The following is a 22,463-nucleotide window of genomic DNA, read 5'->3' as shown; positions in this document are numbered from 1 at the left end:
TCAGACTTGGACCAGCTCTTAGTTATGCTGCTATAGGCTTAGACCGCCGGGGAAATGACACACTTGGATCCTATCTGACCCCTCTGTCTGCCTGTCACTTACTTTAAGTCTGCCTTCCCTTTAAAGTTACTAACCATATACCTTTCTGGAGTCCCTGAGCTCCCTTGTCTCCTAGGTTCCTCTGGGTTGCTGCCAAACACGGCCTGCCGCTGTGGACGTGCCAGACTCCAGCTGCTACAACTACTACTATCTGTCTCACCACGATCATCTCTCTCTCTTCATCTCCCTCTATCTATTAGTGGTTAAAGTGTGCCCCCATACACAGAGGTTTCACAGCGGTCACTGCCTCTTTCTGGTCCTCATGTTTGAAGTCTCTCTTCAGCTTTCCTGTCATAAAGATAAAAAAGTCCCCAGAAATAATAAAAAAATCATCTGAATGTCTCTGACCATGACTGCGGCAGATAAACAGATAGCTCTAAATGGAGGGGTTCACAGGTTTAAGAAGAAGTTGCACTCCATCATTGCATGCTGAGAGGTTGACATAATGCTGCAAGACTTAATCCATCCCACCAGTTGTTATCTAATGCAACACAAACAGGAAGGGGAACATGGAAGTGCAGGAACAGTCTGGTCCCTCACAGGCATTTTCCAAATCTGATTAAACAAAGGCAAAAGCTGAGTGGAAATTAAAAGAGGTCTTTGTCTGTGAAGGACTTCAGAGTGAGTGTTATTGATCTCTGTCGCTGAGAGAGAACAAAGCTCTCTGTTTATCGGGATGCGCCCCGAGGGCCGTCCTGGATAGAGGTTTTTAACACAATGTAGCTTTGTTAAAACCACTTAAAACAATGTTTGTTGACACAGTTTTTCAGTTTGTGTGGGTAAATGTGAGACCATCAAACTAAGTGTTATGCATTTGTATTATTTTAATTGACAGCGTTTGGTTCTTAGTCATTAATATTGATTAAAAAAGAAAGAATAATGTTAGACATATTTGAAATCATGTTTTATTTACAAAAACAAACACGCAAAAAAATCAGGCACTTGCAGAGAAGTGGATTTTTTCTTTCCAGGAGATGCCAAGGATTGTTCTTGTCAGGCTCTCCAGCTCTTCTGTCGCAACATAACTTTTTTACAGAAACAAAGAAACAAAATAATCCTCTTGATTGCTGAGAGGAAAAGTTCTGTGATGTGCACCGTGCTGCGTCCAATCTTCAATTTAAGCATTTCTTCTTCACTCTTTTATTTAACCTTTGGATTGACTCGTGTTCCAGTTCAAATTGTTTGAAAAAAAAAAATTTAAACTCTATTAAGTCGGATTATCTATGTGGATGGCGTGTGAACTGTAGTCTTTGATGTGGAAGCAGGATTGAATAATTGCCAAAAAAGCACTAACAGTTGTTCCTTCATTAAGTGTCGGACAATTCTGCCTCAGGTTGAGTTTCCTTTAAGAGGAGAGGTAGCAGGAAATCCTGTGACCGTGCTGGCTCTTAGTCCAAAGCCAATCTAAGTCAGACACTTTTAGAAGAATTAAAGTCTCACTTTGACTCGCATCACCAACCTGAAACTCTCAGTGTGCTCTGAATTCCACTTCAGGTCAGTTTCAGTCTTGTACTGTCCTCCTCCGTATCTCAGTATTTGGCTCAGAAGTTCTTCCAAGTGTTCATACTCCATGTTACCTTCAGTCTCCTCTGTGGTCACTGCTGTCCTGCAGCCTCAGGACGCTCTCCAGCCGTTTCGCCCTTATAGGTGGCAACTGATCGTACATATCGAAGCCGAGCTCTGCGTGCAGCTGAGGCAGACGAAAGAGCAGCAGGTGGTTCCTCAACACCTGGAGGAGAGAGACAGAGCGAGGGAGGAGGGGGTGAGTGGAGCAGAGGTGGGGATTCCCAACACAAAGGGCTTATTCCTCAGAGAGGCAAAGGTTCAGGGAGGTTCCACTGCAGCTGACAGGGACTATGTGGAAACATGGAAAACAATATGTTGCAGTCTAAGCTGCAAGGAAACCAGTTAGGAAGCGAGCAGCAAAGTCTCAACGGTTTAGTCGATTGTTACAAGTAGTCACTAACTGTCTCCCCACTATCATCCCTCTCTCTTCATGTCCCTCCATCCCTCTTTCCAACCCCAACTCGGTCGAGGCAAACGGCTGTCTAACATGAGTCTGGTTCTGCTCGAGGTTTCTGCCTGTCAACGGAAGTTTGTCCTTGCATTTCGCATTTGTTGTGATTTGGCGCTATATAAATAAAGATTGATTCATGATTTATTGAACAATCTAATAAGTTAGCTAGCTTGAAGAGAACCAGCCACGATTAAATGTGTTTGAAATTTTAGCTTAAAGCTAAAGCAGCTGATAAAATGAAAGACAGCTAGGGGTAATAAAGAAGAGCTTGTTTGTTCTTGTTTGTTAAGTGAATACATTTCATACAGATGTCTGAGAGATTGCAAAGTAAATATTGGAGGAAAAATGGATTGCAAAACTCTCAGATCAGATGGTGTCACGGTTTTGAGTCACATATTGTGGATATGCCATAAAAGGCAGGGAGATTCAGAGTAAACCTGAATTCCCTTATTATTGAGGAAGTGCTTCCACGAACTTCAGATGGTCTGCACAATTAAAAGCTACATCATTTCAATAACATTTTGTTACCCATGACCCCAGCACAACAGAAATCCATCTGAGCACATCGTTCATTCAGTGCATGTGTGTGGATCTTTGCACTGACTTCACCTGCACTTTCATGCTGAGTCGGCCAAACAAACGGCACTGAAACTTAAACATTCTTCGGCCGTGAAAAGGCGCGCAACAGTCATTGTGATCAACAAACCTCTGCAGATCTCTGTTGTGCATGCAAACACTGCTATCACCTAAAGTTTAGAATTGCAGTGAAGTTAGTTTGTGGTTGGATTTAGTAGTAGCACATTTATTCTACACCATGATGATGAACTTTGAATCACACGGGTACCACGCGCAGTGGGGGGTAATCCATACAGAGCATGCATCGACTGTGATGCAGTAGTACAAATCATAAGAAATTCCCACAAGGGAAGACAAGAGAGAGTCGGTAAAATGAACAAACACTGGCTCCACGTTAAGATCAGAGAGACGCACCTCATCAGTCAAGTAGTGGATTTTCCTCAGCATGCTGTGTCGGGCTGCTTCCACCTCCTGAGAAAAAAAAGAGCAAGGGATTAAACATCAAAGGCCCAATTGATGTGATGGCGCTCTCTTTTCCTTTTTATATGCTTTATGTGTGTCTCATTTTTCAACGCTAACCCCCAAAACTCACACTTAGATAAAAGTCACATCCTTAAAATCAGTATTTATGAAGAGGAAGGAAGCCCAGGTGAGCCTGCTGCTTTCATAATACATCAAAAGCACAAGGACCTGTTTACTTGACTCATAAAATCTTCAACATTTCACATGCGATCTTCATATCTGGGGTAAATGTGCGTAGATCCCTGTAAAACCACTGAATACTTTACACAAATCAAGCTTCCTGTTGAGTGCAGCTGCAACACTTTCTGGATTTGCTTAGTAATTACACGTGGTAATTTGCCTCAAGGTTCACTGTGTCTGCTTTAGAAAAGCCATAGAGCACAGGCATTACATGAGCCCATAATCAGATCAGTTAGAGAGAACAGAACAACAACAGGAGAGGCCTGGATTTGTTTTAGAAGCTGTGTTCATTAATCAGAAGAATACTCCCAGTGGTGACAGAAATCAATTATTTTCAATCACTCGCCTTAACAGGCCTGCGTGCAGGGTCTACATGTGTCTGCCATGTGCTGCTGTACCTGCGCTGCAGCATCCTGGGAGAAGATGAAGGAGTTCACATGAGATAAGGTGACCACGTATAAGACAGGACACCAGCGGGGCTTCAGCGTCCCCGTCACTAATGAGCGGAAGTAGAGACGGAGGAGAGGAAGGGAGTCTTCAGGGGGAGACGTGAACCTCTCGATGGGGACGGAGAGCTTCAAACAAAGAGAGAAAGAAGAGATAAATGAATCTTAATCATGTGTTATGTGATCCCAGACTGTAAAAGAAAACACTCATAAATATTAAAATGACTTCAAAGGCGTCATCAAAAAGCAGAAAAATCGTGATCGTTACCTGATCCAGCGAGACTCCCAGTGACCTCAGCATCCCCACGTGCTCTCCAAACACAGCCAGCCTCATGGTGGCGTTGTACTTCCTCTGCAGAGGTAAGAGGACCCAGCAGCCGAAGAGTCGATCCCCAAAGGACACTGCTTCGTACTGGGTCAAAAGAGCAGAGTACAGGTCCTGGAAGGAGGCGAGACCTGGAGGAGGGACGCTCAGGTCCAGAGAGTCCAGCCTGGTCTGCCTGTGAAATGTTAAAACTCAGTTTATCAAGAGACAATCTTGATTTTATGCGAGAAGTGAAAGGATGTCAAACTTTTTCTGACCTGGTCAGCAGTCTGAAGAGACCCCAGGTCAGTTTCTGAACAGGTCTCTCCAGGAACATGTCGCTGGAGAACAGGAACACACAGGACAGACGGGCAAACTTGGCGACAGGAGGGATCACCTACAATATTAATCAGTGTTATTTTATGACATTTAATGGAATATTTGAACACTTTTCATCTTTATATTTTCATAAATTGGTAAAAATGTTCATTATCATTTCTCAGACCCAATGAATATTTACTTCCTTTAAATGATATTACAAATGTAATTTCTCTTCCCATTTTGGAAGCTGTAACGAGTTTCTTTTTCCCCTCACTTAGATCAAAGTGTTTTTTGTGACATCATATTACAAACCTCTTGTTTATCTTAGAAGGGATGTTTAGAGTACTTTCTCATTATTTTTCTGTCTCTTCTAAAGCGCTCAGAGGGAAGTTGTGGTCTCAACTTTTTACTATACAATTAAAACTTGTCTGTGTACCTTAAGTGCTTCCTCTCTCCAGACCTCCAGGAGCAGCAGCCACTGCAGACAGTGACTCACAGCCTGCAGAGCCCCCTGTGGAAGCTCCTCCACCGCTAACCCTCCACCATCGGTCACCCCCGCTCGCTCATACAGACTGATGAGCGGCAGGTACGGCCAATCAGATGGCAGAGTGGGACCTGTGAGTTCTGGGAGGAGGTGGGAGTTGATACAGGGGTTGCGCCCCAGCAGAGCGTCCTGAGATGTCAGCACGGTCGGCTCCAGGTGGGCCAGATGAGTGAGGAAGCAGCCTCGTATGGAGGGCAGCTGGACGCAGGCCTCTCTCAGGAGAGATCCCACAGTCTGAAGAGAGGGGGAAGAGTGGTGATGCGTTTCCTCTTGGAGCCTCAACTCTCCGAGTTCTACGGCCTCCGGCCCTCCGCTGTGGCCCTCTCTGGGAGACAAAAAAAAGTAATAATCCTGTCATAAAGAGGAAACAAAGACAACAACATCAACATTAAACTTAATGAGGGAAACATGGACTTACGATAAAAAGTCTCTGCTGAAGATGATGGTGGACAGCAGTTCATGTGCCAGGAATTCACTGCCAGGCAATAACCATGGAAGCAGAACCAGCGCCACCTGGTGGTACAGAGAGGCATGCTTCGCTACTTCTGGCTCAATGGGAACCTGAGAATAAGTAAAATATTAGAGGTTAGATGAAAAACAGATGATAATGGAAACATTAAATGATGGAAATGTTGTGACTGCCAAGATGCAAACTATTTCCATATTTTTGGGAACATTAAAACATACAAAACAAGTTGAAAGGAGCACAAAGGGCACTGCAGATCACTTCAAAACAAACATATCATTCAATTTATAACCAGATTCCTCCCTTCAAGTAACACCAGAGATCTTAATGATGGAACAGGTTACTTTGTCTTTCTTATCAGTGTTTATGCATCTATTTCTGTCCATTGTAAATGTAGAGGAAGAGGAAGACACAGAGTGATTATGATAACCACATAAAGCTAGCCTCAGCTGCTTGTCTCAGCTCAGAATAACATTGTTTATGTGGGTTGATTCATGATGGGTCTTACCAGCCTGTGTGCGAGCCTCAGCAGCAGGTAGAGGAGGTGGTGCTCATGACGGAGAAGCCACACTCTGGTGTGAGACAGGGTGGGTGCAGCCTGACCGCATCTCTGCAGGTAACCAATCACAGGCTCTGACAGGAGCAGACCTGTGAACTAGAGAGTAAGAGAGAAAGTCAAATCAAGAGGAGGAAAATAATAGGGCACTAAGTCTGTCACTGTCCTGAGATGATTGATATAACAGAGTTTGAAACGTCTTCGCCCACCTTGCAGCTGAGACCTTTGTGGATGCCCGTGACGGTCTCCAGGAGGAGCCCCAGACCGGTGAGAAGAGGGAAGGGGGAGCCTGGAGCAACCAGCCCTGGGCGGTCCCTCCATCCCGGGCAGGCCAAACCAGGGAGGCTGGGAGTGGTCTCTGGGCCTGGGTGACTGGGCTGAACGTTACACACGACTGAGAAGGACCTGTATAAAAACAGTAATTATCAAAAGAATCAGAAAATAAATTGATTATTTGAGATAGTGGAGAGTAAAAGGAAGAAAAAGAGCTCACTTTAGATTCTTCATAAGGTCTTGAACAGCATGATGGGACAGCAGAGGAAGGAGAACCTCAGAAGTCAGCAGCTCCAGTTCTTGAAGGGTCTCTACTGGTTTGAAACAGCTCTAAAAGACAGCATTATATAATTATTGTTATACAATATTTAAAGATACTTCTTAGTGTTACACTTTATTGAGGTGTAGCCTGAGTTAACACGTCTAATTCAACCACTTCTGTTTGATTCATTCAGTTAAAGGTACACAGCTGGTGATAGTACCTGTTTGGAGAGCTGATGGTAGTAAGCTTGTAGATAAATCAGGTAGGATGGTATCACAGCCAGGCTGCTCTCTTTCTGAGCCGGATCATCAAGACTCTTCACGAAGGCCTTCAAGTGTCCCACCAGTGACGCCTGCAGCCCTATGACATGACCCCAAGACACCGGAGGAGGAGGCGGACACTCCTCTCCCTGAGAGCTGCAGTAAAACACAGAGAGGGTTACATGTGAAGGATTTTAATTGACTGTGATGCTTTATGAAGTAGAGAGGTTTCATTATCTGTACCTAACTAAGCCGGCTTGTAGCTCCTGATGGCAGCCAGCAGTGTGTGTGACCTGAGTCAGCAGAGAGAGCAGAGCCAGAAGCCGCTGGACCTGCAGGGGCCACAGAGGATCTAAGGGGTTCAGGGCTCTGTGGACTGACTGTAACATCTTTGCCAAGCTTGGATACAGATCTCTGTGGAGGAATATTGATATCATGTGAATACTGTAACTACAAGACTGCTGTGCGACCCAGACTCTGGGTTTCTGTCGAGTTTGTTCATGAATCTTTCTTCCCCTGTTTGAAAATATTAACTTACATATATAATTTACAGGCCTGACCGTAGCCGGCTGCCACAGCCCACAGCCTGAAGGCCTCTGTGGTGATCCTCAGGGCCTTGCTCGGTTCCAGCAGCAGCTCGCCGGGCTCGGCACTCAGCAAACAAGACAAGCGCTCTCTCGCTCCGAGAGAGTTTAACTGGAGGGGAGAGAGAGAGAGGCTTGATGAATAATATTACACATGTGGGAATGATGAATTCAGATTATAAATTACTCTGTTGCTGAATATGATTTACTGAAAGTCATGAACAGTTGTTAAAAATACACATATAAAATCACAAACAGATTGATTGTGATTTATGTTTTGTATTTTCCAAACATAATTAGTCCCAGAGTTTGGATTTCAGAGCGGTCAGTATTTCTTCTTCTGGTATTTATGCTATTAGTCTAGATATAGATGTGCAGGAGAGAGACACGAGGGAGAGTCCAGACTGTGCACTCAATATGCACAAAGAGTGCCTGAAATAATCAGTTAAAAAAATGTATATATGCACAGCAGTATGAGGAGCACTTACGAGTCGGGCACAGGCGTGTCTCCCTGAGGTAGCTAAAACTCTTAACAGCTTCATGGCTGAGGCAAGCGGCAGTCCGTAAACAGACGCAGGAAGAGGCGAGGAAGGAGCTGCCCAGGAAGTTGGAAGAAACTCTGACATCACCGTCTCCATCAAGCGAGGACAGTCAAGCACCTGAGAGAAAGAGAGAAATACATCGTTACCGAATTTGTCCTGAGGAGCAATAAAAGGCAACAGTAACTGATGGTGCTGCTGATGAAAAGCGAAGCTGCGTCTGTCGCTACCTGAGTGGCAGATGAGGAGGAGTGCCGAGCGATACGAGTCAGGACCTCCAGGACGTCCTGGACCACTAGGGGAGAAGGCCGGACCACTTCAAGGATGTAACGCAGCCTGGGGAGCAGCTTCATCCTCAACAGACCCTGATTTACATACCAGGAAAACACAGTTATACGCTGAATGTACGGCCCTGAAAAACAAATAAAACGCAGAAATTCACTCTGAATGTTTACCTTGACAACATCCTGACTCGCCACATCATGATCGCTCTTCTTCTCCTCCTTCTCTTTGGCCGTCTCCTTCAAAATGTCGGGCAGTCCTTCATCCTCCACGTCCTCTTCCTCCTCCTGAGCAGACGGCAGCAGAGGGAAGGAGGCCAGGCCGCGAAACCAAGAGAAGGTGCAGTCCATACACTCCTGAGAGAGCAGGAAAAGAAGTGGACATGATTTGGGTCTGTTGTTGATCTCGAGTATTGAGTCATTATGTGCACTCCTGCTGTGAAACAAATCCCCCCTCAATAAAACAATAAAGATAATCTGAGACTGAAGGGAAACAGATACTCTCAAAGAAGATGTGCAGCAGGGAAACAGCGTGTTTCACTTCTTGTTAATCAAGCTCTTAGCTCTGGATACTTCTGTTATCATGAAGAGAGATTCTTCCTACACTTTGAGGTATTCTTTCATGATGCCAAACAATTTTAACAGAGTGAAAAGAAAGAGCCATCCTGCAATGTCTCAGACGGCCTTACTTCATCCTCTGCACACACGAGCAGCGCTCTCAGTGCATGCACGGCTGCAGACATCACCCCCTCCACTCCGTCGTCCAGCGCGAAGCGGAGCAGGAAGAGCAGGCCGGCGTCGAGCAGGGTGGACGTCACACTGCCCGTCAGAACTGACACGTACTCCCCTGCACGTGCCTGTGGAGAGGGAGAGATCAGTGACCACAGAAAGAAGACATGTGACTCTGCAGATACGTGTCTCAATTGGTGTGTTTGTTTAGCAAACCTTTGAGAGGATGTGGGCCAGCGTGCTGAGGGCCAGACTCCTCTGCCGGGTGACCTGACTCCGAGACAGGAGGAAGAGTTCCTGCAGGGAGTAACCTGCCCGCTGGAAAAAGAAAAAGGGAGAATAAATATTCAAAACTAACAAAAGAAGCAGTTTATTCAAAGCTGCAGGTAAAATCTGATGTTCCTTTGCTACTCTGATAATCTGCATATGATCTACAAGAGTACACATGCTTTATCAAACACTAATAAGACACATGAAGGGCAGCTTTGTTGTCTTTCTTATTATTCTTCACTGACCTCAGGCTCCTCTCCGTGGTGGTGCAGACCCAAGTGTGTGGGGAGATCCTGAGTGGGTGGAATCAAGTTCCCCACAAAGTCAAAGCGAGCCTGCATGGCCTATCAGGACACAGAACCACAGAGTATTCATCTTTACCATACAGTTTGAAAGATTGAAAAAAAAAAAAGAAAGAAAAGGAGAATGAGAGAAAGAGCGCCTTACTTTCTTGGTCCCTTTCCTCCTCGGAGCAGGCAAGTCTCTCATCCACTCCAGCTTCTCTGGCTCCAGTTTGTTCATGTTGACCCATGATTTCTGAGGCTTCACGGGCAGATCCTCCTCTGTGCAATCAATGTATGTTTACTTGTTAGAATTGATGCAATTTTCATTAAAAAATACATGAAATAAGTACTTCCCTGACAACAGAAGCAAAAGCATGAACTCCTAAGATGTTTTATGTCATGAAGACAATCCCACAGGAGTGTGTTTTTAGAAAAATATTTACTTTCATTTTGTATTCTGTGTGGAGTTTGCATGTTCTCCCTGTACATGTGATGGTTCTCTCCGGGTACTCCAGCTTCCTCCCACAATCCAAAAAAACCTGCTCATCAGGTTGATTGCTGACTTTTAATTGCCCGTAGGTCGAAGGTGTGCATGTGTGCATTAACGGTTGTCTGTCTCTACTTGTTTGCTGCCGATCTGTCCAGAGTGTACACCGCCTTGCGCCAATTGATGGCTAGGATAGGCTCTAGCTCCACACGACTCAGAATGGGATAACCGGTAAAGATGATGGACGGATGGATTTCACGCTTGACAGCAGCTTCAGATTTCAGGAATCTAAGTATGATAACTTGACGGCAAAGTGAAAAAAATAAGGCCATATAATTTCACAGGCTGCAGAAAGTTATGACAAACTCTTTGTTCTGTGCTTCAGCTGCTTGAGATCTGAATCAAATGTTAGTATTTAGTTCACGCTGGAGAGATCATCTTAATCTTCTCCAAACCATTCTGTAACAACAGCTCAATACTGACAATAAACAGCTGGACACTTTATAATGTATTATAATAAAGCACCTTAAAGCTTGAGCTTCTTTCAAACACTCACTTACCACAGGTATTGTGACAAAGCTCTTTAAGACACAGCAGTGTCTTGTGATTTATTCCAAACCAATAATTTATTTTTGCAAAAAGTGATCAAATTAAATTTTTGGATGTACTTTTTTTTACTAATTGAATTCCTTTAAGAGTTCTTTTAAAGGAATTTAATGTCTTTTAAAATATGTTTTTTTGATTTTATGACCTGCTTGTTTTTATTATTTTGCTGCCCATGTAAAGCACTTTGTAACCGTTTTTTTGAAAAGTGCTCTATAAAGTTATTATTATCAAAATAGCATAATGATAAAAACAGCTGTTCTCTTTCTGTTTTTGTTTATGAAGCAGAATGAAGTGATGTGTCCAATCTGTCTTCATTTGATCCATTGCTGCCGCTTTCATCAGGACTCGGAGTGTTCTTGGAAAATCCTGCAGTGACTTAATTGCAGAGAGTGGCTTCTTCTGGCTCGGTCTGCTCATCACACAGAGTGAACGTAATGATCAGCTTTAACGTCTGGGCTTAAGCCAACAGTTTCATCCCACTTTATTTAAAGAACCAGAGAAAGGATGCTCTGGAGGAAAATGATCAGAGGCAGATAGACGGATTTGTGTCGACCAAATTCTTGTGTCCTTTGTTTGAATCTGCCGTGGAACGTTCAGGTCTTTGACGGTCCCTGCAGCGAGGCTACAACCTAAGCAGGCCTAATGATAGGACAAGTGATGTGATGTAATCCAAGTGCTCCACATACATTGTTGTTGATTTATGGAAACTCCAGCAGCAGGATAAACTGGACAGAGAGAGTAGAAATGGTAAAAATGCTCTTGTGCATCCATCTTACCCGTCAAAACAGGTGGTGCTGACATGTCCTCCTCCTCTTCCTCCATTTCTACTTCTTGGTTATTCTGAGACAGCACAGCAGCACTGGAGGAGTCTGACTCTCTGCTCACATTATCAAGAGGAACGTTTCCCTCACTGCTTTCGCCCCGAGGCTGTTTGGACGGGGAGGCCGAGGACGGGACGCTCTGGGCTTTGCGAGATCTAACAAACTCCACCAGTCGAGGATCTGGGAAGCAGAAATAATCGTGTTATACACTGTAGTACCAACAAAACAGGGAGAAAAAAAACAGTTTGGGTACAAGCTAAAGAAAGATTTATGTTTTCCTACCAAGCTGGGATAAGAGTTTCTTCTGCTCCTGGACTATCTCAGCCTGAGACATGGCCTGGATCTTCACCTGGTTCTCCTTGTGAATCCTCATCGTCTCTACTGAGCCGTCATGGCCCTGAAGACCCAGACCTGACACTAGCCTGGAACCTGAGACTGCAGGGATGAAATTGAGGCAAAAACAGGATGAAGAAAAATTAAGCACAAGTATGTTATATCTAAAATAATCCAGCATAATCCTACTTACAATCATGAGCGGTTTCACTCTGTGTTGTATCCATACTCGTCTCAGGTGGAAGGTTCTGCTCCCTGCATCCAGGAGTCTGAGCAGCTTCAGGTGCACAGTGTAAAGGTGTCGTTACCTCCTTAAGTCTCTGAGCTGCGATGTGACGTGCAAAGATGCTCCTTTTTCCACCAACTGAGGATGCCGGCACCTGATCACAAGAAGAAACATCTCTTTTAAATGAAGATTTTTATTCCCTCTTTTTGTCTTTTCTCTTTTTTTTTTTATGTTTTGTCTTTGTCCATTTGTTTGTCAAATCCCTGCTTCAATGGTCTGATTATTTTCTGAATGCCATTTAATGTTTTGCCGTTTTAGTTTTATTTATTCTAAGGCTCTAAAATCGCTCTATATCAGAAGAATGTGCACTAATGTCCTCTTACCTGACTGCTGGTTTCTGAGCGATGCATCACTTTGGGGAAAGCCATGCCTGTGAACACAGGTAAAGAGATAGGAGCAGAGGTGGTATCTCTCTCCTTGAAAACACAGAAAAAGGTGTATTAATTCAGAAGAACAACTAAAGCAGTTTAGCTGAACAAAATGACATCTATCCGATTAATACTATCACTTTAAAACAGCCTTGAGTTACCACTTACTACTATCCTTGACAGAACAGCGCTGATGTGAGTGTCATGTTTGTCCAAGCTCTCCTCTGCATCCTCAGCCTCAAAAGTGACCCGGTTGGCTTTAAAGCGAGACTTCTTTGGTGGTGCTGGTGTCAGGGATGGGAGCTGGTCTGGAAGGTCTACAGATTACAAAGAAGTCAAACCCTTGGTTAGAAGTTCACATCATTCATGTACTTAACTGTTGTCATATTAGATCATCTTACTTGTAAATAGTTAGCTGCTATACACTGAAAATTACATTTAATGGGTAACAAATATTTAATACCATCTTACCTTCTATAGTGACAACATCCCTCTGTTCTCCTTCATTCTCCCCGTTTTGCTCTCCTTCCTCTCCTCCAGCCTCACCTCTCCTCTTGTCAGGTCTGCGGACCACGTTGGCTGCAGAGGGGGCACCAGAGGTCAGAAACTTCTCCTGCTCCCTCAGGAGGTCTGCCTCAGAGTCGGTTGGCTTGGGACGCCGCAACATCCCTCTGAAGGACACAAATATAGTTGTCACTTGTCACATATGCGTTTTCTTGAGATCTGGATAAAGCCAGTTTAGCTGAAATGAAGCTGTCATCTGGTTAACAATATTCTCCTTTGAGCTAGGTCTGGCAGATTGGAGGCATTGCAATAATATCCAACACTATGTATCTGTGATAAGCTGGCGACCTCTCAAGGGTGTACCCTGCCTTCCGCCCAAAGCCAGCTAGGATAGGCTCCAGCCCTTCGTGACCCCTAACGGGATAAGCGGTCAAGATAATGGATGAACTATGTGTAGTGGCCAATTGTCATAAAAAACTGAAAGCAAAATCTAAATATCAAACTCAAACTTTAACTAAACTTAATAAAAGGCTCACTGATGCACCGTGTGGATGTGATGTACACAGGCAAAAGAAATCCAATGTCCATGCAAGAGTTCAGCAGTGCCCAATGCTTTATTTTGATGGCAAGCAAGCAAACAAAAGGAACAAAGAAAATCACTGCTCCTGCTGCCCATACATAGGCCCACCCAGGTGCATGCTGGCCTTCTGCCACCTACCTTTCTTAATTAATAACCTCAGGTGCCCACAGTTCCGAATTACCAAACAAACAAAAGAAATACAAAATATATAAAAAAAATCTAATTATACTAAACAAATGACTAGCAAAAAATATATCCCCCCAAATCAAACTTAAATTACCTATGAAAAGAAAAGTTTGGATAAATCTAACAACTACGGAGCACTAATGATATCCCCCCGTGTTGTTAACATTTGGGGGCCTCTTGTTTTTCTGTTTATAGGGTGTAAATGTTGGAAGTTAGAAAGTACTCTTCCATCTTGGACCTCTCCAGCTGGTCCCCTGTGCACATCGGTAGCAATGCAGTTGTTTACATGACGTACATTGATGCAGCGTGAACAGTAATAATAAGTAATAATAGTAATACTCAGGGTTCCCACTCTTTTCCAGAGATCATTTTTCAAGGACATTTTCAGTGCTGATCAAGCTGGTATGACAGTCTGAATGTAGTTCCTAATTTAGTTCCTAAATAGTCTAATGTGTTCCTCTCAGTGGAAGTCTACAGTGAAGACATGCAGTCTATGGCTATCCATGAAATCATCTCTTACCTGCTTAAAAAAAATGGCAAATTGATAATAGAATAATGTAACCACAGATGTACAGCACTTCATTAGTGCAACCAAGCAACAATGATGGGCAACTCTCATCTCAGCTTTCTCTTTTCTCAAAAATATAAAATGAGCTAAGAAAAAAACAAAAGAGCCAGCAAAGGAATCAGGAAGCTGCCTTACTGAAATAAATAAATAATAATAATAATCAGAGGATCAGTGTATACATTTACCTAAATAGATCTGAATGACAAAAATGGCCACAAATGTTAAATTGGGATGTGTGTTTTTAACCTTGTTAAATCGCACGCAGTCATGTTGGAATAATTCTCCAGGACATTTAACTTAACATAAAACTGGGCAACTGTTTTCCATTTTTTCCAGGATGCGTGGGAACCCTGAATACTACTTATTAATTCTAAAATAAATTAACAACTAAATACAAAGAGTAAACAAATAGCTGCAACACTATGCAGTCAACAGAAAGTCTTGTTTACTTTCTGGTGCCTTGAAGTTTGGTCGGCTAATCTTGACGCTAGCATCTTTAAACGCGTGAGAGAGGACAACAAAAAACACAATTTAAATAATTGAATACCAAATGCACATAATTAGAATTTTAATATAATGTTTTTTTGTCTTTAAATGTCCAGAAATGTAAAGTTACAGCCTCCACACACCGGGAACGAGTGTCACATAACGTGGTTGTCATCGTTAGCCTAACGTTAGCTCGTGCTCTCAAAACTCTCTCTGTTTAAACTTCATTCATCAAACACGACTCCAAATAGAATAAAAACAATGTCACTGCATTCATGTATTTAAAATGTGTCACAGTTGTGCGTGATTGTGAAGTTAGCTAACCTTCAGTTTAGTAGAGTCCGTGGGACTGTGGGAAACACTCAGTGAGGACAACACGGAAGACTTATAGTGTAACACCAACTGTCCCCTTCAGAATAAGAGCTCAGAGAGAATATTGGGAAGTGGATGCGTACGTATCGACCTCATGAACACACCGCCCTCATTTGCCCTTAAATCATGAGCTAATCTAGTGGCTTAGAATGCATGCACAGCAGATCTGATATGTTGTCCACCATTTCAATGAATCTATGCTGATTTATGTCGATAGACGTGCAGAGTTTTTTTTGCACACCCTAGCTACATCATCCCTTCCTCCTTTGGGTAAGTGCATTTACATTTTGCATATCAAGATAGTGTTTTATGCAATATATGATGCTTGGTGCAATACCGACGTTTTAATTTCGGGATAGTGACAACAACCCTCGCTGACTGCATCATGGTCAACCTCTGCTGCCTCTGCTGCGGTGAAATCCCTCAACCCCGCCCCCCTCCGTCCGGCCAGCAGGGACCACCGAGGGATCCCCGCTCCGTGCAGCAGCAGCAGCCCTCTGGCTCCGGCCCAGACACTGTGGGGCTGAAGGAGGCGCACAAACAAGAGGGAGCAACTGGAGGATACAGCAAGGGAATAAAAAGGGAGTGAGTTTAGTCTGTCTCGGACATGCAAAAAGTGCAGCATGCTGCCTTCAGATCTGGACTCTGCAGCGGAGGACACAGCGGCCAGCGCTGCCAATGATGCTGAGGGAGAGGAGCAGGAGGAAGAGGAGGAGGAGGAGGAGGAAGACTCACCGGCTGAGAGTGATGTCCTGGAGGAGGTAGGTGAATGCTTTCTGTGAAGTCTATGCCAGCCGTTCATTTTGTTATCTGAACTTTGAGAAACACATGGAAAGAAGATGCAGCTGGCTCCATAATCTTAAATAACTTTGTTTTAGAAAATATAAGAGATAAGATAAATTATTGCCAGCAAACTCTTATGCAAGGCTTATTAATACTGAATACAAAATAAAAGTAAAAATAAAGCTATTTAACATTCAATCACATGCATTTTGAGCCATTGTCTCACTGAAAAATAAATGATAAATTGGCTTCCTCCTTGCCATCAGTGCGTCCACCTGCAGCCAAACAACCTCTCTACTTACTGAAATGTCAGGGGGGTCCATTTGACAAAGTGGCAGTATAGGATCTAGTGATGTGGAAAGATACTCCTGCTGACAAAGTCATGCAACTGTTGTCCTATGAGAGTTGTTTAGCCAGCAAACATTAATTTTTTTGCTAAGCCTTAAACCAGTCCTTGAAGTACACATGCATGAGTCTGTTTGCTCCACCTGCCCTCTGTCTTTGCTATCATGCAGTGATTACTGTGATTCCATCTGAGGGGTTGGCTGTGTGCAGTAAACCATGGAGGATGGACGGTGAAAAACAAGGCACTATCTTACTGTCCATGAAGCTGCTCGGTACTATTGTGTCCAGTAGAGTTGATTAAAGCACACATTTATTTAAATCTGGTTGTTTTTTTATTTTTATTTTACCAAAACTCAAATTGATTTCCAGCCAACAGGTTTCAGTGTACTCATTTAAAGGAAATATCATCCAAACAGCATCAAGGCCGATACAGTTTTACTCTTGTAACCTTGGCTACATTTAGAGAGATATTTTTTAATCAGAGAAAACATACAAAGGGTATTTTGAATGACTTGCATATTATTAATGTAGAAAAACATGACTCAGAATTTTGAAAATTAGGAAACAGTCCCCAGTCAAGGGGCCTTGGCCTCTAAAAAGTCCTTGCTCTCTGCTCCACCAGAATTGAATCTCTGTTTGCTTCATAAATAACTGAGGTGGAACCAGCAAAGCGACATCTCCACCCCTCTGTCAGAGCTGTAATGGATGGGACCGCTTGTCAACATAAATCGTCTCAGTCCATAAAACACCAGAGGTAGTCTTCAAGAACACAAGAGCTCAAAATAACCAGACTAAATATTAGAGAGTGCCATAAAGTCTTTCAGAAATCCTGATAAATATGATTGATTTAATGTATGAAGCTCCCAAACGTCCCTCCCTGCAGAACCATTAAATGCTTCAGTCCTGTTTAATCTCTTCAAGCCCAAACACCGCAGCCTCTCTTATTGTTAGTGTCTCATTAATAGCTTTGGGTCTGTGTCTTTGCTGAATGGGACGGTTCGACTTGTGGAGAATATTGCAAATGTGAGCATTTTCTGTTTCTGTTTGTCTGCCCAGAGCTAATCACCTATTATGCAGCAGTGAAGTGGAGAGCAAAGGTGTGTTGGTGTGTTAAAGCTGTGCTAGAGGAAAATGACTGCATCACAAGTCTTATGTATGCAGTCATTTTAAGAAAAAGTCATTTACTATCAACAAAATGTACAAGTATCATCATTTACAACAAAGTATGCAAGTACAAGAATGACCCTTGTCAGCATTATATGTTTGTATAGTTATTTTGTATCACTTCTACATCTGAAGGTTAGCATGTGTGCAGCCTTTCATGCCACAGTGGAGCTCCTTTTAATTTACTTATTAAAAAAATAACATTTTATCAGCTATTCACAAGGGTTTTATAAATTATACATTTTAAAGTAATACAACTGCGTGAAAATGTTGCGGACAAAATATATTGTAGTGAATTGAAAGTATATAAAAACTTGAAATTGATATTCTCATGTTAAGTGTAAATACCTACGGTGGCCCTAAAGGGCAAAACACAACAACATTTCAAGAAACATGACACCATTTCAGAAAACAAAGGTGCAGTCTGTAGTTTTTTTAGATGCACTTAGCAAAACAGACTTGATCGAAATGACATATTACTTCACAAGTGTGTTTAAATAATTGGATAATCACCTGTTGCTACGGTGGGTCAGAACGTTCAAACTAGTAGCATGCACATTTTTTGGAATCAGAGAGTGGTAGCGTGAAATGCAGAGGTTGAAAGACGAAGAAGAGAGTGGTTGTTGTGTGCAATTAAATTTGTATTGAAATGTTTTGGATGGTCAAAATTTGATAGATGTGGATCATACTTATCATGCATCACAGGAGCTTCTTGTCCTCAAAGGCCACCATCGCTGTACCAACTGGAGGGGTGAGCAGGGGAGCGTTTCAGTCTGACCGCTAGATATCGCTAAAGATTTTAATTTTCACACACTGGACCTTTTATTGCTTGATCATTCCCTTTTGACTCACGGTTAAACTTGGAAATATCAGAAGGTAGATGAAAACCTTTGAATCAATCTGGGTTTTCTTTTCCAAAAGGGTTTATAATTCTAAAGAGTGAATAGGGGAAAGTTAAAACTGAAAATATTTAGTGTCTTCTTTGATAAATGACTAATATTTGAGACAGTCTGTAGATTTGCTGTGACTACAGCATGACTTATGTTCATGGTGCCTTTAAAACCTTCTGAAAGTCAAGGATGGAGATTTGAAACTAGAGACCTACAGGTAATTATATTTGCTGATATCAGTCAGCATTAGTATAAAAGTGGTGCGTTAACTTCAGTGGTTGGGTTACAGGAAATTGCAGGGAAGCAGAATCAAAAAGGAAAATGTATGTGTCTCTCATAGTGTGTTATATGTGGAGTTCTAAAGCAGAGTCTTCATTAAATGTATTTATGATGAAGTAATAACACCAGTGAATCAATCTGTAAATGTAATATAGTGTGATGTGTAAATGAGTCATTATTTATGCTCGCACATTGGTACAAGATTTTAAACTCTCAAATATCAATGCTGATATCTGTCTCAAAGGATTTACATACGTGCCATCATTAGTCCGTGATGTCCTTTGTTTCATCCTCGTTAAATGTAAATCAAATAAACACTTGTCTAAAAACACCTTGGTTGATATTTTGCCTGTCGGCTGCTCTGACTTTCAGCATCACAGGGATACTACCAAGCTTCCTTTAGTTGATTTATTTTGTGCTTAGGTAGGAAAAGCTGGTAATTTATTGCACAGCCTGGATAATTTGCATTTCTACTGCAAGTCATAGTGTCACCACCATGTTTTCCTCATTGCTCTAAGTGCCTATTCCTCTTCTTTCCTTCTTCCCTCTCTCTGTCTGCAGCAGCGTCCAGTGAAACAGTCTCTGGGTGCTTGTGTCTACAGGGACTCTCATTGGCGCTGCCTCCTGCTCTCTCTGCTCATGTACGGCTGCCTGGGCGTGGTGTTCTGGTGCCAGGTGACGCGTGTCACCAAGATCAGCTTCAACCCGGCCCTCACCTCCTCCTTCACGGCCTCCTTCACCTCCTCCCTGCGTGGGGCCACGGGACTGGGCGTGGGAGGACACTCGATGATCTACCACGACAGCCCCTGCTCTGACGGCTACATCTACATCCCTCTGGCCTTCCTGCTCATGCTCTACGTGCTTTATCTGGCCGAGTGCTGGCACTGCAGAGCCCGGAGCGAACTGCAGGTCAAAGCGGATGTAGACAGCGTTTACGAGCGAGTTCTGCGGATGCAACAGGCCCAACCTTGTATTTGGTGGAAGGCAATCAGCTACCACTTCGTACGAAGGACTCGACAGGTCACCCGATATCGCAACGGGGATTCCTACACCACCACTCAGGTGTATCATGAACGTGTGAACACTCATGTGGCTGAAGGAGAGTTTGACTACAGCCAATGCGGGATGAAAGATGTATCACGAGAACTCAAAGGTTTGGAGGAACATTCGGCGACTCGACTACGCTTTACCAAATGTTTCAGCTTCACAGAGGCCGGTCCGGAAAACGATTACCTCAACCAGAGAGCCAGGTTCTTCTCCGAGATCGAGGGATTGGACGATTACATGGAGGCCAGGGAGGGAATGCAGCTAAAGAACGTTGAGTTCAGAGAAAACCTGATCGCCTACGTGGATCCAGAGAGGATGCCTTGGTACACTTCCGATGTTGCCTTCTGGCTGGCGGCTCTCCTGATGCTGTCCTGGCCTCTGAGGGTGCTGGTAGAGTACCGCACTGCTTATGTGCACTACCGCATAGAGAAACTGTTCGGTTTAGAGTACAACCCGAGCAGCTCCTCTCCTCTCGATGAAGACAGGACTTCGAGGAACACAGGGTGTGTGATCCCGAGAGTAGACACTCTGGACAGCACTGAGATGGAGTGGCACATTCGCTGTAATCGCCAGATGATTCCCAGCTACTCTGAGGCCATGCTGATCAACATGAGCTCAGCAGATTCAAACTCCTTACAGGACACAGAAAACACCTCCTCCTCAAACTGCTTCCTCCTGAACTCCTCTGCTCAGAGCTACGGCGCCCTCCAAAGCCAGGACGACCCCGAGAGACGCAGCGAGCCCAGCAGACTACGAGGAGGCAGGATGAGGACAATCACCAGCTCTAGCTGCTCCTCCATCTTCTCTTGCCGTGGAGCACTCTTCCACTCCCACCTCTCCTCTGACACGTCACGTTTCTCCCTGTGCCGCATGTACGGCTCGCATCGCACCGTGGCTCTGTGGAGGAGCCGCAGCAGCAACCTGACCGAGCCCTGCTGCGTTGACGAGCAGTGCTGCAGGTCAGACTCAAGCCAGCTGGCACTCAGCGACAGTCCGCCGACCTACAGGGATGCTCGATTCTTCCCGGTTCTTATCGTGCATCGGTCTGAGGGCCGTGGGAGCGAGGACGGGAGGGGAGTAAGGCGGTATTACATACGGAGGGGTTCATCCTGTGTGGAGACTGCTCTTTGAAGGACCTACAGAGAAATATTGATTGTGATTCAGTGTAGGGTCAAAGGTCAAAGAGACTTGGATAGATTGCAATTACAAGAAACAGTCCATTAGCTAAAGAAGTGTTACAGCTACCGGAGTGTGAACAATAATATCTGTCTGCTCTGATTAAACGGTGCATACACGCCACGAAGGCATGACAACTGCATCGCCTCAGCATCCCACTTTTATATCACATACATTATAATAAAAAATTCAGAGGAATCAAGATCAACAGATCTCATGGAGTCCTTATATGTGTTGATTTATGTGTCGGGACATTTAAAAAGAATATGAGACGTAAAAAAGAGTTGCATGTTATTACTAAAGCTGTGTTGTTGTCTTTGGGTTGATTTATAATCAGCAAAGTGAAACCAAAGACATACGCCCCTCTGTCTTTTTATAATTTTTGAACGGTATAAAAAATAATGAGAGATATGCAGAGTGACTGTGAAAATGGATGCAATAAATGAAGTTCTGAAGGATATTTATTGCACATTATGTTTGATGAATTATAAGTTATGTGTGGTACATCCTCAGTTTACTTGCACATCTGATACTTCTGTGAATATTTTTTAATTACATACAAATTTTGCTTTAGGAGTCATTGATCAAGCTCTTCAAGGTTTTATCAATTTTTCTATCATTTCTAAAAAAATAAATAAAAAAAAAGCATGTTTTTCTTTTCTGTGAAAATGTAGATGATGAAGAAGAAGAGAGATATAAGGAGGTTTGAGGATCTCTTAGGAAGATATCATCAGGGGTGTGTCCAGTCTTAATATGGTGGCACAACTCGGACACTTACATATGCACTGACTTAAGTTTGTGTGCATTTACAAATAAATATAATATATTTGCAGTCTTCCAGTCTCCACTGACCATAATAACAGTAAATACTGAACATATACACGAAAAAATACTGTCATTAAGTACCACACAGAGGTTTCATTATATATATAAATATTTGAGTTGAAAAGTGAGACAGTGGCAACATGTAAGTCTTTAAAGATTCGTTCTTCAGGAACTCAAAAAGAGGTTTGTCCAAAGTCACTATGAAAGTGCCAAAAATGATATGGTCCCTAATGTTGCCAATAATTTTATTTTACAACAGTTAGACATTGTGCAAGTGTTCACTTTCAATTTTTTATCTCTCCTACCCATTTGTCTTGTAAAAAGTTATGTGAAATAATATTCTCATAGCTCAAACACCAAAACTGTGCTCCATTTAAATGTAGTGACAACTCTAGCAGCTGGTTTCAAAACAGTCCAAAAACAGTCCAAATTTGATGTATACATAACTCTGATTTCTAACAAGACAAAAAGCTAATCCAAGTTTAGTATTTTGGATTAGGACCAGGGGTGGTCAATCAGATTTCAGGTGGGCAATGCCACCCAAGGTAACACCCTTGACCCACCCCTGGATGTCAGACACAGACTTGCAGCTCTGCAACTACAATAAAAGGTAATCTAATAAAAGAAAATACTTCAAACAACATTTTATATGCATATCTATTCCTTGAAGAAGAACAGTAACACTTTTATTAATTCGATCAATGGCATATCGTTTCTCATAAAAGTTTGCAACATTCTTTGAGCTTCATCCTGACATACTGCATCTATGTTTTGAGTTTACAAAAGGAAGATATTTCACTATTTCCTGTTTCTGAATTAAAATAATAAAATCTGGTACATTTCT

The 22,463-nt window shown here is 43.0% G+C and overlaps 2 protein-coding genes across 3 annotated transcripts; one reads left to right on the top strand and one right to left on the bottom strand.

The window, feature by feature from the left end:
- Nucleotides 1–986: 986 nt before the first annotated feature.
- rpap1 (RNA polymerase II associated protein 1) lies at nt 987–15,176 on the bottom strand. Its single transcript, XM_034674937.1, has 27 exons — nt 15,063–15,176; nt 12,886–13,085; nt 12,583–12,731; nt 12,370–12,462; nt 11,954–12,140; nt 11,710–11,862; nt 11,383–11,607; nt 9,677–9,792; nt 9,475–9,573; nt 9,176–9,277; nt 8,920–9,087; nt 8,405–8,587; nt 8,180–8,314; nt 7,899–8,069; nt 7,365–7,522; nt 7,070–7,240; nt 6,787–6,982; nt 6,525–6,634; nt 6,241–6,436; nt 5,984–6,130; nt 5,428–5,570; nt 4,902–5,334; nt 4,423–4,541; nt 4,109–4,340; nt 3,793–3,969; nt 3,107–3,163; nt 987–1,828 (listed from the first exon to the last, which is right to left on the bottom strand). Exons 2-27 carry the CDS (start codon nt 13,079–13,081, stop codon nt 1,679–1,681), a joined length of 4,266 nt encoding a protein of 1,421 aa, XP_034530828.1. The 5' UTR covers nt 13,082–13,085; nt 15,063–15,176; the 3' UTR covers nt 987–1,678.
- On the top strand, nt 15,154–22,463 carry LOC117806182 (transmembrane protein 151B). Of its 2 annotated transcripts, none has more exons than XM_034674938.1 (3): nt 15,154–15,380; nt 15,470–15,871; nt 19,133–22,463. In XM_034674938.1, exons 2-3 carry the CDS (start codon nt 15,734–15,736, stop codon nt 20,747–20,749), a joined length of 1,755 nt encoding a protein of 584 aa, XP_034530829.1. In that variant the 5' UTR covers nt 15,154–15,380; nt 15,470–15,733; the 3' UTR covers nt 20,750–22,463. The 2 variants fall into 2 exon arrangements, with proteins under 2 accessions (XP_034530829.1, XP_034530830.1); XM_034674939.1 differs by having other exon boundaries at nt 19,174–21,394.

The sequence above is a fragment of the Notolabrus celidotus genome, chromosome 22 (assembly GCF_009762535.1).
Source record: "Notolabrus celidotus isolate fNotCel1 chromosome 22, fNotCel1.pri, whole genome shotgun sequence".
NCBI lineage: Eukaryota > Metazoa > Chordata > Actinopteri > Labriformes > Labridae > Notolabrus > Notolabrus celidotus.
This window is presented reverse-complemented; position numbering and strand designations above follow the sequence as displayed.

Coding starts and splice junctions, on each gene's coding strand:
- rpap1 (XM_034674937.1), bottom strand. CDS start 13,081: ATGTTGCGGCGTCCCAAGCCAACCGACTCTGAGGCAGACCTCCTGAGG. Junction 7,523..7,898: donor GACACGCCTGTGCCCGACTC/GTAAGTGCTCCT, acceptor TCTCCCCTCCAG/TTAAACTCTCTCGGAGCGAG. Junction 7,241..7,364: donor CAGGCCTGTAAATTATATAT/GTAAGTTAATAT, acceptor ATTCCTCCACAG/AGATCTGTATCCAAGCTTGG.
- LOC117806182 (XM_034674938.1), top strand. CDS start 15,734: ATGCTGCCTTCAGATCTGGACTCTGCAGCGGAGGACACAGCGGCCAGC. Junction 15,872..19,132: donor AGAGTGATGTCCTGGAGGAG/GTAGGTGAATGC, acceptor CTCTGTCTGCAG/CAGCGTCCAGTGAAACAGTC.